The sequence below is a fragment of the Amphiprion ocellaris genome, chromosome 20, assembly GCF_022539595.1.
Source record: "Amphiprion ocellaris isolate individual 3 ecotype Okinawa chromosome 20, ASM2253959v1, whole genome shotgun sequence".
Taxonomy (NCBI): Eukaryota; Metazoa; Chordata; class Actinopteri; family Pomacentridae; genus Amphiprion; species Amphiprion ocellaris.
This window is the reverse complement of record NC_072785.1, coordinates 11883766-11899394: the sequence shown is the minus strand read 5'-3', so window position 1 is coordinate 11899394 and position 15629 is coordinate 11883766. Positions and strand designations below refer to the sequence as shown.

Genomic DNA, 15629 nt, shown 5'->3' with positions numbered 1-15629 from the left:
AATTTAAAGGAAAAGACTTGTGGGGACAAGCCTGGGCCAGAGTAAGAAAAAAATTAAATTGGATTTTTTTTCTTTTTCCCCTTTATTTTAAATTAGGCTTAAGTGCATGTGGGGGGTAGTTTTTCTTTCTCTTTTTTTTTCTCCAACAAAAGCATGATAACAGCATTAACGTCGAGAATGAATCGAATCATTTCCAAACCAATTAACCTTTGACAGAATGGATGAGTGGACAGGAATGAGAATGGTGCATAGCAGTGGAGAGAGAGAGGAGGGTGGAGGAGAGCCGGCAGCAGTGTGCTGAAACAAAGGTCTGGCGAGTAGGGGCCGAGCATTTTGGGACTGACTGCTGCCTGAGACTGTGGCACAAAGGTTTTCCAGAGATTCAGACAAACACAGACACGACGGCACTGTTGGCTGTCAATCTGGGTGGCAAAATGTTGATCGAAGGTGAAGCAGAGCTGTGTCCCAGACGTGCCTCCCGTATGAAATGGGCATTAATGGAAACAGTGGGCACCAAAAGGAAAGCTGGACGCAGGGGACAAGAGAAGCTGAGGAACAGAAAAAGGACAACGGCAACCTCACCTCTTTCTCCCACTCCGCGTCTGTCCTGCCCAGCCTGACTGATAGCAGAAGGGGTCTGCAGTTAACCCCACTTATTCTTTATGCTGGCTCTCACTCCCTCTCTCCCCCTATCTATCTATTTCTATTCCTCCCTTACTGGCTCACACACAGCTGCAGCCGGTCCATTAAGTTAATTAAAGGCTCCATTTTGAGCTGGAGCCCCCTAGCAAATACGAGTGCCAATCAATAGATCTCTGGCTTATTTTGTGGGAGGGAGGAGTGACAGCGCTGGTGCTGCATTCGGGGACATGATTTGTAGCCTTGGCAGACACGCCATGTCCCTCTCTGTCTTGTCCTCTGTCTCTGTCTAATTTGGTAGCCACCCTGCCCGTTCCACAATCTCCTTCTCTCTCCTCGCTGTGATGTCATCTATCACTTCACTCTCCCTTCTTTACCCCCAGCTATCTGCGGCTTTTCCCATCTGTCTACAAGGAGTCACAGTCCTATGTGTCCCCTGTGTGAATGTGTGTGTGTGCGCGTTTGTTTTAGTCGCCATCTGCACAGGGAAGCCAGCTGTGTGAGGTTGCAGCTGGGGTTGAGGCGTGGGAGGCGGGAGTATAGGCAGCAGGGGAGCTCGGATCAACAGGGTGTCCAGGGGTACGACGCGAGCTTTGGGTCGAGCAAATAAACAACGGGACCAAAGTGGAGGGCCTCATTATGATTCAACAGCCTTCCAAACATCACAAAACCAAATGGGGAGCTTAGTTTACTCAGTGGCATGCAGGATGGGAAGAGATGATTTTGGGAAATGGTTGGTGATAAAGATTACAACTGTTGGAAATCAGGATCAAACAAAGTAAATGTATACGAGCCCCATTTAGGAGCTGGGTCATTTCCAACCAGAACAATAAGCAGAATTAAAGAAGTAAACTGTTTTACATAGATTCACATTGTTAGTCTTCTTTCCAAATAAAAGCTTCTCTGATGATCCTCCATTTTCCTCCAAAAATCCATTTTTGGCTCTTGTCTCATGCCACAGCGAGAGTGGAAGGCCCACAGGCTAAACAACCATCATCAACTTCATGCGGTGTTCGTCTGCTATGAATAATGGCTCAGGGCGGCGGGCGGTGTAGCAGTTCAAGATCCGCAGACAAGCTCTCTCCACTGGGTGCCTTCATTCCAACAGTCCCTCCATTCCTGCAGTCACACCAGCAGCATGGAAGTGGCACAGCTCATCGGGCTTCTACCCAGCAGCCATTCGACAATTCTCTCCCTCCAGGGAGGCAGCCCATACACAACTTGATGGTTAGCCAGTGTTGTTTGTTGGAGGCCTTTTCCTTCAGCCTCCCTCGTCTACTCCTCCTTTCTTCTCTCATCTCATTTTTCAGTGAGAATGCCTGGTGCTTTTTCCACTTCTCTAATCTAAACTCCCTTCTTCTCTCCTCTCTCAGAGAAAGCCCAGGGGGGCTTGTTCATATTCTCTCCTCTTATTGTGTTTCATCTTTTTCCTTATGACACACAACTATCCCCCTAGAGTATCCAGCTTTCAGACAGGGAGCTGTAGAAAACGCATGGTTAACCCCATTTTATTCTGTCTATTCAAAGGTTCCCCAACAAAGCTCCAGTGCTCGCAGCAGATAAGGAATCATTGCGACGGAGTTGGAGGGAAGGTATGGTATGCATTCAACAGAATTAAAGAGAAGGTCATTTTTTGCAGAGTGTGGCATTCAAACGGAGTAGCAATTCGAAGCAAGATGTTGCAACATATTGTGCATCTTACAAAACAATGAAAGGGCTCACTTACCCAGGCATGTCTCTGAAACAGCTGTTGAGAAAGATTTGCTGCTGTACTTTTTGCTGGAAAAAGTGTCTATTCTTAGATGGGTGACTTCAGCTGTATTTAACTTTAGGACAGAATTTTAGTATAAGGGTAAAGTAAGCATATTGATGAGTCTACAATATAAAAAATGTATTTAGGTATGGAACATTTAATATAGAATAGTATTATATTCTGCTGATACTTACTGTCAAAGACCCCTACAGGTGAAACTCATGTTTTTACCTTGTAAACATGTGCATACAGTGTTTTTGTTTTTTTTTTTTTTTATATGCTAGAAGACACATCCTGAGCAAAATAAGCAGTCAACACCATGATTGAGCATATCCACCTTGACAGCGTCTCAAGAACACAGGTTCAGACTTCCAAAGTTTCATATCTAAAGAGCCAATTCTGGCAACTTGTGATGTGGGGCTTACTATACCATCATAAATCAAATATGGCTACATTACCCCAGTATTACAACTTGTCTTTGTGTAGCCTAGTAGCAGTTTTACAGTGTCTGAGCAGAGTTATGTGTGAGCTGGTGTGCTCCAGTTGCAGCAAGTGAGGAGTGGTGCATGGAGAGAGAGGTGGATTTGTAAATTCTAGAGTAGGCAAGTGTAGAGTTACATCTAAGCCATTTTAAATATCTAAACATGCAACTTTGAAGATGAGATGACCAGACAGTTAATTTAAGCAAATGGCAAATTAGTCGAGAGCAGCATTGCATTGAATTGACTCCAAAGCAAAATGATGCATAAGGTGTGACACACGAAATGGAAATGGTGAGATGGGGAAAATATGGGGAGGAGAGAAATAAGGCTACTTCCCATTGGTGTTCCTGCAATGGCATCATCTCTCTTTCAAGCCACTCTTGTGCTCTCTTTCATTTTCGGTCTCTGTATCTTTTAGTTGTATCAAGCACACACTCCTGCCACATTTCTCAAGCACGTGCACCCTCTTCCTCGGTCACCCTAACCACCTCATTTCTCCAGTCCTCCCTCCTCTCCAACTCTCACTCTGTGCGTAATTCAATCATCCCAAGGAGATGGATATCCGTCCCCTAGGAGCGCTTACATTCTCCATTTCCTAAAGCGCTTGATCAGATTAATTGATTGTCCTCCCCCCACCCCACCCCATCTCTGCGCTCCTTCTGCCGACTGAAGCCGGTGTGGTGGTGCAGGGTGTGCAGAAATCAGGTTTGCATTGATATTTTTATAAAATGGCTTTTTCCTTTTGCCCCCAGACAGGCCCCGTAAAAGGACAAAAGGGGAATAGATAAAGTACATGAGTCAGGAGAAGAGGGAGGAGGGGAGGTGATTGGCGACATAAAAGGGTGGGAGCCTGCAGAAACAGACAGGCAGAATTTATAAAGAGGACAAAACAACAACCTGGAGCATACAGGAGACACAGAGCTGAACAGGAGATCAAGGGACAAGATAAAGCACATCGGCGATCAATGCAATGATATAAACAAGACTGTTTAGGAGGTGTATAGTACATGTGAGGTGAATGTGTGCGCATGCATCTGTGTATCATCATGTTTGGCTGCAAGCCTGCAGAGCACAGCAGAGGGTAGAGATGGGAGAGTCGAACCAAGCCCCACAGGGAACACAGGAAGACCTCAACTCATCCATTATAACTGAGAGCCAAGCGGCTGCCATGTTTCCTGATTGCCGAGTCCCTGCGGAGCTCTCTCTCCCTCTCCTTCTCTCTATCTCTGTCTCAGTCTCTCTCCCTCTTTCTCCCCCTCTCCCTCTCTATCTCTCTCTTTTTGGCACTGAGGATGGCGGTAGATTACGGTGCTGTTTCAGGCCTTTGGCTTCTACGTTATGGCAGGGGCCAAACACACGCACTAACCACACACGCATGCACGCACGCACACCCAAAGCACACAAACACACAGGCCCACAAATACACATAGACAGGGATAGCAACTTGCTCGACTCTCTCTTATCTACCTGCCGCACATGTTCCCCATACGTGTAAAGCTTTTACCTGAGCGCCCCATTACAGCTGAGGCTTTTACCTCTGGAGAGCCAAATTACCTTTCAGATACAACCTTCCCTTTTTCAACTTGCCCTTGACATTTAGTTCGCTTGCATTTCCCCTGTACATATAGACTCAAACGCACATTATAAGAGCTGCACATACACCAGCACACACACAGATACACACACACACACACACACACACACACACACACACACACACACACACACACACACACACACACACACACACACACACACACATATATTCACGAAGTCGCATCTTTACAGGTTCATCATTTTTTAAAATAATTTACACACATTTTTCTTCATTTTCTATTGTCAGCAATGTTTGCAGAGCAGAGCAAAGCTTTTAGGCAGGCTCATACTATACACACAGGAGAACATGTTCTTTTAGACTGCAAAGCATTTCATACTCAGCAATAACAAGTAAACTCTTGTTACGTTAGTGTTTTAAGGATAAATTTTTAAGGATTTAAGGATAGACTATAGTTCAACAACAAGGGAAAATATATCCAATAACACTAGCCCCTTCTCTTATCTGCCAAACACAGGATGTCTTAAATAATTATATATCATTAATAATAATAATAATAATAATAATAATAATAATAATAATAATAATAATGACAATAATAATAATAGTACATAATTAGAAATCGATGTTTTTTCCTCCAACAATAAATTGCATAGTTTAAATTACTTAAATGATTCCCCATTAAAGGAATTGGTTGGTATCTACTGATTCCAGTGAGAATAAAGACCACAATCTGCAGTTATGTGCAAGTTATATGCAAGACTGCTCACACAAGCCAATTCTATAGTGCCTGCGCAGTGTGAAGTGGAGGAGAGTTTTATTTATTGAGTGGCTCTTAAAGAAGGCATTTAGCTAGTGAAAGTGACTGAGACATTTTTCAGCAGCACTTCAACAGACTAAAAATAAGGCATGAGTGAATTTTGGCATTCATGACTCACAGGTAACAATAAAGTTTCCAAAACTTCAAAATCCATGCTGTGTCTCTGCTCAGTGTGTGTGAAGTTGTTCAAGGGTTTGCTGAGAAATTTCAACAAGCATTTGATAAGCTCATATAGCTTCAGAGTTTGGTGCTATAAGGCCTAACAGCAGACAGCTGTCTTATCTAGAAGCACACAACTTTAAAACATTGTTTGTTAGGTAAGTACTTTTGGCCACAAAACAAACAGATGATTGCAAAATTGAAAAAAGTTTGCGAGTGAAACGTGTTAGGTTAAAGATAAAATCCTTTATGAGATAAAACATACACAATAATGTGATCACAAGAGCAACAAGAAAGGCAGTCAGAGAGGGCAGTACTCCGCCAAGGCTGCTCAGTCATTGTATAATTTCCAACGGAAAAGTCCCAATAAGTCCGCAGCAGTGGATTTGTAGTAGGATCGCAATCATGTGATCATCAGCAGGCAGGTGACATAGCGTTCTCTTGTTGTCATAGTTACAGTGACGCCATGCTGTATCTCGCAATGATACATAAATCTGTAGAAAATCCATGGATCTACATGCACCATTGCCAAACTCTAATCAGGTGGTCCTTGTAACATCTCTGACCTTCCCTGAAAATTTCATCCAAATCTGTTTGTCAGTTTTTGAGTAATGTTGCTCACAGAAAGACAAAAAGATGGACATACGTATGCCGATCGTCACATAACTCCGTCGTGTTCCTTGGCAGAGTAATTACTGATTGTTTCATTTCAGTCTCTACATGTTGCAAGACTGGCCTGGGAATAACACCTTCCGCTGCCCAGGGTCATTGGTTGCACCTCACATTTAACATGTCTGAGTCTGTCTGTAGCTGGCCCACATGTGTAGATAAAATCACTCAATTTCACCTTAAGTAAACCTTACAGAATGCCTTATTCTGCTCTGTTCAAACAATTTTTGGCCTCACGTCTGTCTGACTTGCAAGTACTGCAGTAACTGAGAGTAGACTCAAGGCTTCTCTGCTCCGAGCCACCTAGCAATCTGATCAATGCTGGTCAGAGGTGTTTAGGTAACATTGGTAAATTGTAGTATCTATCAATAGTCTGCAGCCTGGGTTACACTCTCTTCCTTCCTAAACTGCACAAGTTGCAGAAATGCACATTGGTTACGCCACACCACCAGCCACCACAAGTAAGTTCTCAACCCATGGGAAACACTAAAGCATACTAGAATGGCCAACATTATGCAAAGCATTTATTGCAAAAAGTGCAACCAAAGTGGAGGGCCTCATTATTATTGGATCTCAAAATAAATATTCGGATACCACCGTCACGACCGAATATTCGGACATTCGGGTCGAGCCCTAGCTGCAACATTTAAAAAAAACACAGTGTCTCCAAGAAACTCATCCTATATGTGATGACAGGTGCAGATTCAGTAGAGTAGGACCACCTTCTTGTAGTGTTTAAGTGCCAGGCAGCTGCAAACTTGACAAGTTCGGAGTTAGAAATTATAACAAAATTTTCTTTAACACTGCTTATATTATTGCCAAAGAATAGCTACCTTTTACTGATTTTAAGTCCCAGATCATACTCATGAAAAAGACTCTACATACTGTGCTAAGAAATTCCCAATTTGTATTGGAACTGACTTGGGGGGCAGCTGAAAATCTATTATTCTGCACTAAAAGTTGAACTGAAAAATATTGGGTGCTCTGAAATTAAAAAGTCAGACACACCAGAGCAACCAATGTAAAAGGTTAGTCTGGAGCTCTGCTGTGAGTAATAATAGTGAGTATACCAAATATTTCCTCAGTAAGTTATAACAAAACTCATTTTCTGCCAGCATATGAACTCATGCAACCGCCTGCAGCCCAGTGCTGGACTTCTACAGTGTAACAGGACAAATGTTCATATCATGTAGCTGATGATTCATTGAGAGAGCAGAAACACATGCTGCTCTCCCTGCCGCTCAGATGGGGTACAACGATATAAGTGGAGAGAGGGAAAGGGAACTCGCAGTGCACCTGTACAGAGGCAAGGCTGCTATTGATTGGACAGACTTGTTTAGCTAAATATGAGGCCTGTTTGTCTATTTCATGGTCAGTTTGAGTTGTGAGTTGCATTGGCTGTTTGCTGCTTCGCAAAGGCAAACATGTACAGGCAGCATCTTTGAGGAGGGAACCTGAACTCCTGACCTGAACACACACACTCATCCACAGACAGTCAGAGCAATACAAATGTACATTACACACACACACACACACGCATGTGCACAGGCTCTGTACACTGAGCCCATAACTTAATCGACACAACATTTATTTTTCTTTCCGAAAGACTCTCTCGTCCTTACTTTCCCCAGACTTTTTATTTGCTAGGGGGCTGAGCTCTCAGACTGGGATTGATCCTGAGCTGCCGTCTTGAACCTGTGCCCCGAGGGCAGCTGAGTGCAAACATGCAGCAGCCCCTCTCCACTTACTCCGATCGCAGCACCACGTTCTGTTACACTATACCCACATATACGACCACACAACAGATGCACACAGCAAGTGCAGACCATTTCAACCTGGACTGCTTTCAACAAACAGAAGGCTGGCTAACATCCGTCATACAGAAAAAAAAAATTGTATCTCATCCATTAAAAAGAGATACTGCTTTATAAAAACCATTCAACCAACGCTTGTTCACAGTCAAAGTGCAAACCCTAAGGTGCACAATTTGAGTAATAAACTCTTCTTTTACTGAGGATTTTAAAAATGACAAGGCTGTGTATAAGTATTGGAAGAAAATCACTAGGCATAACAGCAGCACTTGATATGACAGCAACAATTTCATACACCACATCCCATTTGCTGAGTGCTTTTCATGGGCAGAGCACAAAAGAAATCCATTATTTTTTGCAAATGCAAAGATTCATTTGAACATTTTACATAAATAATTCATACAAAGAGGGATGCTTTTACAGTGTTTTCACCTGAAGACAGACAGCTAACTAGCGAGAATGCTCACTCACCCACCTGCCTTTCCTTCTCCCTTTGAAGTAAGGAGAAAAAGAGGAGGGAGAGGGCATAATTTGCTTGATTCATTTATCATTGCTTACTATGAATAAATGCCATTAAGAGTAGTTGCTGCATGGCGGTTGTGAAGTTCTGGAATAGCTGGCAGCATAGTGGGAGTCAAAATAAAGCAACATGGTGATTAGAAAAATGCATCCATCCCCCACACACGCACACTCTACCAGCCTAATGGCTCTGTGGGGTTTTGAAATACACACATAGTATACACACACAAATACATACACAATTACTCGCTGCGTTTTGCTGTGACTGCCCTGAGTTCCTATAGAATTTGTGATTGATGGTTTCTGTGGACTGGTGCTGTGAGACAGGTGGAGCCTTCAAGTCAGCTAATCTACACTGCCTCCTACAGGATAACAGCCCACACTGGACCAGTGAATGTGTGACAAACTGCCATCGTCACCTTACCCTAGTCGATAATGATGACGATAAATGGTGTTTGCATTGCACTCATCAAGTCTTCAGATTCAACCGTCGCATCTATTTGACAGCAAGGGTGGATTCAAAAAGGAGACTATGGGCAAAAACTACTGTATCTCAGAGGTGCGTGTAATTCTAAATGAAAATTTCCTGGATGTTCCCTGACAGATAGTTTCTTCTTGAGTGGATTGATGTGTTTTTTTTTTTCTTTGCGAGATTTTAATTAGGTCCCATTAGCTTTGCATCTCCTCCCAAAGGTTATTTAGTATTACTGAGAGTCCCTTCCATGTCCTCATTCTGACATACAGTATTCCCTGAGGGCACATTCTACACCCCAGCCTTCTTGTCAATAGACTGCAAAAACCATAAACATTGGTCAATTCTTACCAGAGGGCAGTGCCCCTACCTTCCAAGCAATCCTGTTGCCTTTGCTGTCATGGTCCAGTGCAATTGGAAACGCTCCACGCTCATAGAACTTGCGAAAGTTGTTTGGTTTGAAGGGGCGTTCCCGAAAAGCCCCTGCTGCAGGCGGACCCACCACCTGGTCAGGCACAAAAAAGAAAAGAGTAATTAAGAGAAAGGAGCACAATAGAGAAATTAAGAGAATGAGACATGCATCGCGAATGAGAGTGTTGTTTTATGAAATCAGAATTGACTGTTTTCTCCTACAAGAACAGAATCTGCCTTTTCTTTACAGTAATTTGGGGAGACACGTGCGCCTGCTCTTTAGCGCCTCTAAGGAAGGCCAAACACAGACAGTGTGCGATTGTGTGTGTGTTGGCCCTGTAGCCAGAGGCACTGCCAGAGGCATTGTTAGGATCATCCTTTCTCTGCCTCCATATTGGATATGCGCTATTACTGTGCTACTGAAAGCCAATGGGACTCCTATCACATCAGCCACAGTGTCTACTATTGTTCTGGGGGCCATTGATGGCAGTACCCATCCAACAGATGTAAGTAAATGCAACACATTAAAAAGGAGAGAAAGAGAACATTTCAAGACTCGAAAAAAGACTCGTTTAATATAACTATCTTCTATGGGGGAAAACAAATTAATATTGCTATTGAATTTTACAGAAATCTTGCCATCAACAAGGTATTACAAAGATGACAGTAAAAAATTACATAATATTTAGGTGTTTAAAGAAAACCAATTAGTACCTGCAAAGAAACACTCCATCAACGAAAGCACCAAAATAAAAGAGAAAAGACAGCTCCCACACACTATGCTTTTACTTACATTAGATATTATTGGACATGCAATATTTCATTGCTTAGACCTTCATCGACTGAAACCTGAGACACAAAGAACAAATCAAATAAAGCCAGTGCTTCATCAGTTGAGGACACTTCCCACCATTAAAAACGGACATTCAGTAATTTACAAGAAAAACTCACTACGTCAAAATAGACTCTAAAACTGACCAATTGATCAATTTATACAAAATCATCTCTTTCCTAATAATGATAGTAGTAATAGTAGTAGTAGTAGTAGTAGTAGACTTGTGGTAGATAATTTAATAAGCATAAGTCAGGGGCTGTAGACAAGAAAAAATTCAAGTCATTGAATATCTCTTGGATACAGTTAAATCTATTGTAGGAATATGGTACATGCATAAACCTGCCTAGAGCAGGCCATCCTCAAAAGCTGAGTGACCATACAAGAAACAGAGGCTACCAAGACACCTTTGACTCCTATGAAGGAGTTACAAGTATTAGCAGCCGAGATAGGAGAGATTGTCCATCCAGCATCTCTTGTCCAGCTTTTTCAACAGTCAAAGTTTTATGTTAGAATGGCAAAGACAAAGCCACTGTTAAAAGAAAAAGTAAATTATATTAAATCTCAACTGGACTTCACCAGAAGGCATATGAGACTCTGAGATCAAATGACAGAAGGTTCCTTGGTCTGATGAACCAAAATTTAGCTTTATTGGCCATCAGACTAGACACTATGTTTGGCAAGTGGCAAAAACTGCACATCATAAAAAACACATCCCACTGTGAAGCATGGTGGTGGCAACATCATGACATGGGGATGCTTCTCAGCAGCATACCCTGGAAGGCTTGTAAAGGTAGGGAGTAAAAAAAATAAGCAAAGTATAGGGAAATCCTTGCATGGTCTGCAAGTGAACTGCAACTTGGAAGAAGATCTGTTACCTGGCAACACAATGACCTGAAGCATACAGCCAAGCTACAATGAAATGGGTTAAAAACAGAAAGTTGAATGTTGTAGAGTGGCAGAGCCAAAGCCCAGACCTCAATCTAAATGAGAATTTGTGACTGGACTTGAAAAAATGATGTTGACTCACAATCGCTGTCTAACCTGACAACTCATGCAGTTTTGCAAAGAAGGAATGGGGTAAAATAAAACACAGACAGAAGGCTGAAATCCTTCTGGTGCATCTACTAAATACTGACTTCAAGGGGATGAATACTTTTGCAGTCACCTATTTTATATGTGTAATTAACTCCTCATTTTCATGTGGACGTGAAAGAATTTTTTTTTTGTTGTTGTTGTAAATTCTTCTTAATAAAGCCAAATGAAACTGACCATGAATCAACACTGAAAAGCAATAAAAGGGTAAAATTTCCAAGGGCAAAAATACTATTTATAGACACTGTAGCAGATGGTTAGGTTGTGACACTTTACTTAAGAGTTGCAAAGCTATTTGAATCTTTACATACCTTTATACTGGTGCTTAATGTGATACTATTATTTCCAGTTTTGAATGGGATATATTATGAATAGGATATACAGTACTACTATGGATTGGTCACTAGAGTTTATCCATTTATTGCCCAGATTTTAAAGCAAGGTTGGGGCACTCTTTACACATTATTTATAGTCCCTATGCTTATATATTTTGCTGAAAAAATTATATGTAATTTTGCATTTAATTTTTTTTTTTTTTTTTTTTTTAACTATTTTCTAAATTTATATTTTAATCTCATTTGCTATTTCTAATGCTACATTACTGAATGTAGCTATTTTCATAGCTATAGTGTTGAAGTTCAGGGTTTTATGGTGACATATCTGCACATAGTTTTACACTTTGTTTTCATTATCCCTTTGTTTATATATAAATAATCTCACTCTCATCCCCACAGAGGGTGGGGTGTGTTCCTCAAGCTCAGGTCCTTTATCAGTGGCCTGAACTCATATACCACCACTGACCACTTCTGCTTCTTGTCAGCCACCACTGTGTCTGGTTGGTTAGCCAGCAGCAGATAAAGGTCTAAGACCTTCTGTCTTCTCTTACCTATAGCTATACCCTCCTACACACCTGTCTGCAAGAAACTGTAGATGTGCATCAAAGTTTACAGTCCAGATTTGTTTCACTGAAAATATCAGAGCCTTGTAACAGCATGTTGTAGTGGACGGATGACAAAATGCTGGAGCCAGTCTTTTCCCTGTCTGCATCCCCTATGTGCATTCCCTGCCATCTGTGTCACACTGCCACATGACTGGCAGATGTGATGCTGTCATTAATCCTCAGATTACCACCCATTGAGAAACATAATTTTGCCACAGCTGCCCACAAGCAGAGCAGAGTGGGACTGAGATGTGTTGTCTTTGGCAGGGCTGCCTAAGACTGGTGTCCAACTTATGAGATTTTAAAGGTTTTAGGCTATTGCTATAATACTACTCGATGGTAGTTTAGGTTTTAGCTTTCATTCACTAGCATTGCTTGTTTGGTACATAATTCAAAAACAATCTAGATTTTTTAAGAAGTCTACAACCGCAAATGCATCTCTGAAAAAACGGCTACGGCTAAGTTGGAGCTACATATGTGGGGTGGTGGAGCTGGTGCCAGCAGACTTAAGAGAAACAAGAGGAGAGGAAAAACTATTATGAGGGACCCTGAGTGAGTGTCTCCGAGCACTCACTGCATTTGAACGGCCTTAATGCACCGTGGGATTGCAGCGCAGTCATTTCAAATGAATCCGTTTGGAGCATTTGTTTACCATGCTAGGGAATAGTGAATAATATTATGCTGAATTAATAGGCACAGGTTTGTATACCTGCAGGAGAAAGACTACCCAAACAAAATGTCTGTGACTAACAATCCATGTAAAACACAAGCAAAGGCAGTATCTTCTATACTAGTCCAAAGAAAATCCATCACAACAAACTTGTATGCTTATTATCATCTTTTAAGTTTTGTCTTTTATTTTCAGTCTAATTCCAGCTGCACTGGTGTGCTTAATCATGCAAAGTAACAAAGAAAATGCTGTACCTATTGTTTTGTATAACCCCGTAAACACGGCCCCTCTGAAAAGAGAGCTTGTTCCCCGTTTTTCTTTTATTAGGTTCGGTCGGTTAGTCTATAATTGCTTGAATTGTTCAAACTCAGAATTATGAATTATCGTGAATAGTAGCTTGCTTCAAGACAATTCTGATTCTGTCTTGTCACATCAAGTATAAGTTAATACAAGATGGCAAGAGTTGTTCAATTAGACACTGAAACATACATCACTATAATCTGTTTGTCTCCCTTCTTTCTTTACAGTCTGTCTCTGTTCATTCCACTCTCTACAGGAGTTGTTTTGCAGCCCTAGCTGTGGAAATGGGGGAGCTGTAAAGCTTGCAAGATCAGTGCTGCTCCAGCCTGCAGGAGTGACAAAGCCCTCATATCCAGGTAGCTACAACGGTGGTTGAGCCACGCTGCACAGGGCGGCTAAAAATAGCTCCAACTGGCCAGCGAGGAGAGAATGAACCCAGACTGCATTGACTGGCTGAGCAGCTTTTATGGTCAGGAATGATGACGCTGCAGTCAATTCAGTGACCTGTGTTTGTGGCTGAAGTGATGCAAGCGTCACAGCTATCTCCCAGATTTCTCTCCAATTATCATCACTGGTGGGCAATGCACATCAGCACACATGCATGCACAGTGATGGATTTTCGTGAGGCTCTGCACACGCTACAAAAAGACAAACACAGAAGCCCTTTGCTTCATCGCTGATATAGTTTGCCATTCCAAGCAGCTTAAGGAGAACGGTAATAGGAATAGCATCATGTGAAGATTATCACCTGCTGGCTTCTGGATGCCATTCCAATGATCTGCCTGCTCCTGTTATGCCAGTCATGACATTTGGGTCTAAAGCCCCTGTGTGTTCAGAGAAAACCAACTGAATCCTAAAGTTATAGCCATAACCTTGTTTGTCTTCAAGCAGCTTAACAAAACTTCAGTTTTGTGGTGCTCAGAGAAGTCACAAACACTGCAAGCAATCATGCCAGATAAGAGCCACACAGTGTCCATGTTGTGTGGAACAACGGCTCTAAATTCTATCTTATATAGGTGAGCACGCATTTATGTAAACTCATTTTAAACTAGCTGTGCTGCCGGATATCAACTGCTGCTGATTCTGGCGCACTGTTAGCCAGCTCATCATCTCATCTTTACGTCTGCTCATCTCTCAAATACATTTGAATCTTTTTGTGATGCTCCGACCTTCCCCTGATGTCTGCATTTGTTGGTGTGAGTGGCCAAAAGGTGGTTTTGTTTTTATGAAACGATGGAAACAGCTCTATGCAGTGCTATATATCCAAATGTAATCTCAAAGTCATCTATGTTCTAAAACACCGCTATAAACACAAAACAGAAAAAAAGTCACAAAAAAAGCTGAATATACAAGCAGATAACATCCTGGCCCTCAGTGGAGGCCATAAAGTGAGTCTGTGAGAGGACAAACTACAGAACAGAGAGAGAGGTGGTGTAAGGCAATAAGTGTCTGTTTTGTGTGCCCCTGGTGCACATATCAGGGAGTCATAACAAGGCAGTGCTGGTCAGATGAGCTCCAGGCTGTCATTTCTCTCCTTCGTCTTCACTCTGCCTCCAGATCCGTTTCCTCCCTAATGCTGTTGTCCACTCCAACTAGATCCACCGTAAACTCAGCGCCTGTAAGACCCACAGAGGCACAAACATGCACTGGTGCGTGCACGCCGCACACTCGCTCACGAAGCACGCATGCTGAGCTCCCCACAGGCAAGCCCCTGCAGAGGTGATTGAACACCGGCAGGGCCTCGTGCTCCTGTCATTTATAAAGGTGTCACCATGAGAAACAGAGACGCTCCTTCTAACCTTATTAGTATGATGCTTCCATGACTCGCCTGCCTGATGTCGACACACAGAGTGGAAGGCGTGGGGGGGGGGGGATGCAAGGGAGGCGATGGAAAAAGAGGCCTAGCTGAGATGAAGGTGGAGTACGAGATAGGCCAGCCAGACAGAAACATGAAGAAGCTGGAAAGAATTGGAATGAGAAAGAACAATGAGACACAGAGGAATTCAAGAGATGGAAATAGGAAATGGGGGAGGGTGATGGAGGAATAGTGGATATGAGAGGAAGAGAGGGACGGGGAGACAATAGGTGTGGCTCATCAATTCTGAGGGTGAGTTCAGCGTGGCAGGGCTGCTGCAGCATGTAGGTGATCCATCACCATGCCTGGGCCTTCAGCTCCACCACTCTCTTCCTCTCCCTTTCTCATCTCTCCATCTCTTTGCCTAAAACACCTTTGAATACCTCTGATAGATGTCTGGTGTAGACCTGTCAATTTATTGCCAACCCCGCATTGCCATTCACTTCTTGCACTTCTTGAAATGAGGCCCTCATTAATCTCTCTCTTCATTTCTATCCATCCCCCATCACGCCCTCTGCCACTTGTCTGTCGGGGCAGAAATGCATTTTGTCGCCTTGCATTTATAGAGGGACAAGGGTGCCACTGCACATGGCTGCATTGCATCACCTGTTTACTGAGGCAGCAAAGGAGGTAGGCACCCGCTTGCT

The 15629-nt window shown here is 42.6% G+C and overlaps 1 protein-coding gene across 1 annotated transcript in view; it reads right to left on the bottom strand.

Annotated features, from left to right (window-relative positions):
- The window catches only part of pacrg (PARK2 co-regulated), a 145706-nt gene that overhangs the window by 109952 nt on the left and 20125 nt on the right, over positions 1-15629 (bottom strand). The window contains exon 2 of the mRNA XM_023277459.3: positions 9250-9384. Within this exon, the coding sequence (XP_023133227.1) occupies positions 9250-9384 (135 nt within the window). The remainder of the gene's footprint in view (positions 1-9249; positions 9385-15629) is intronic.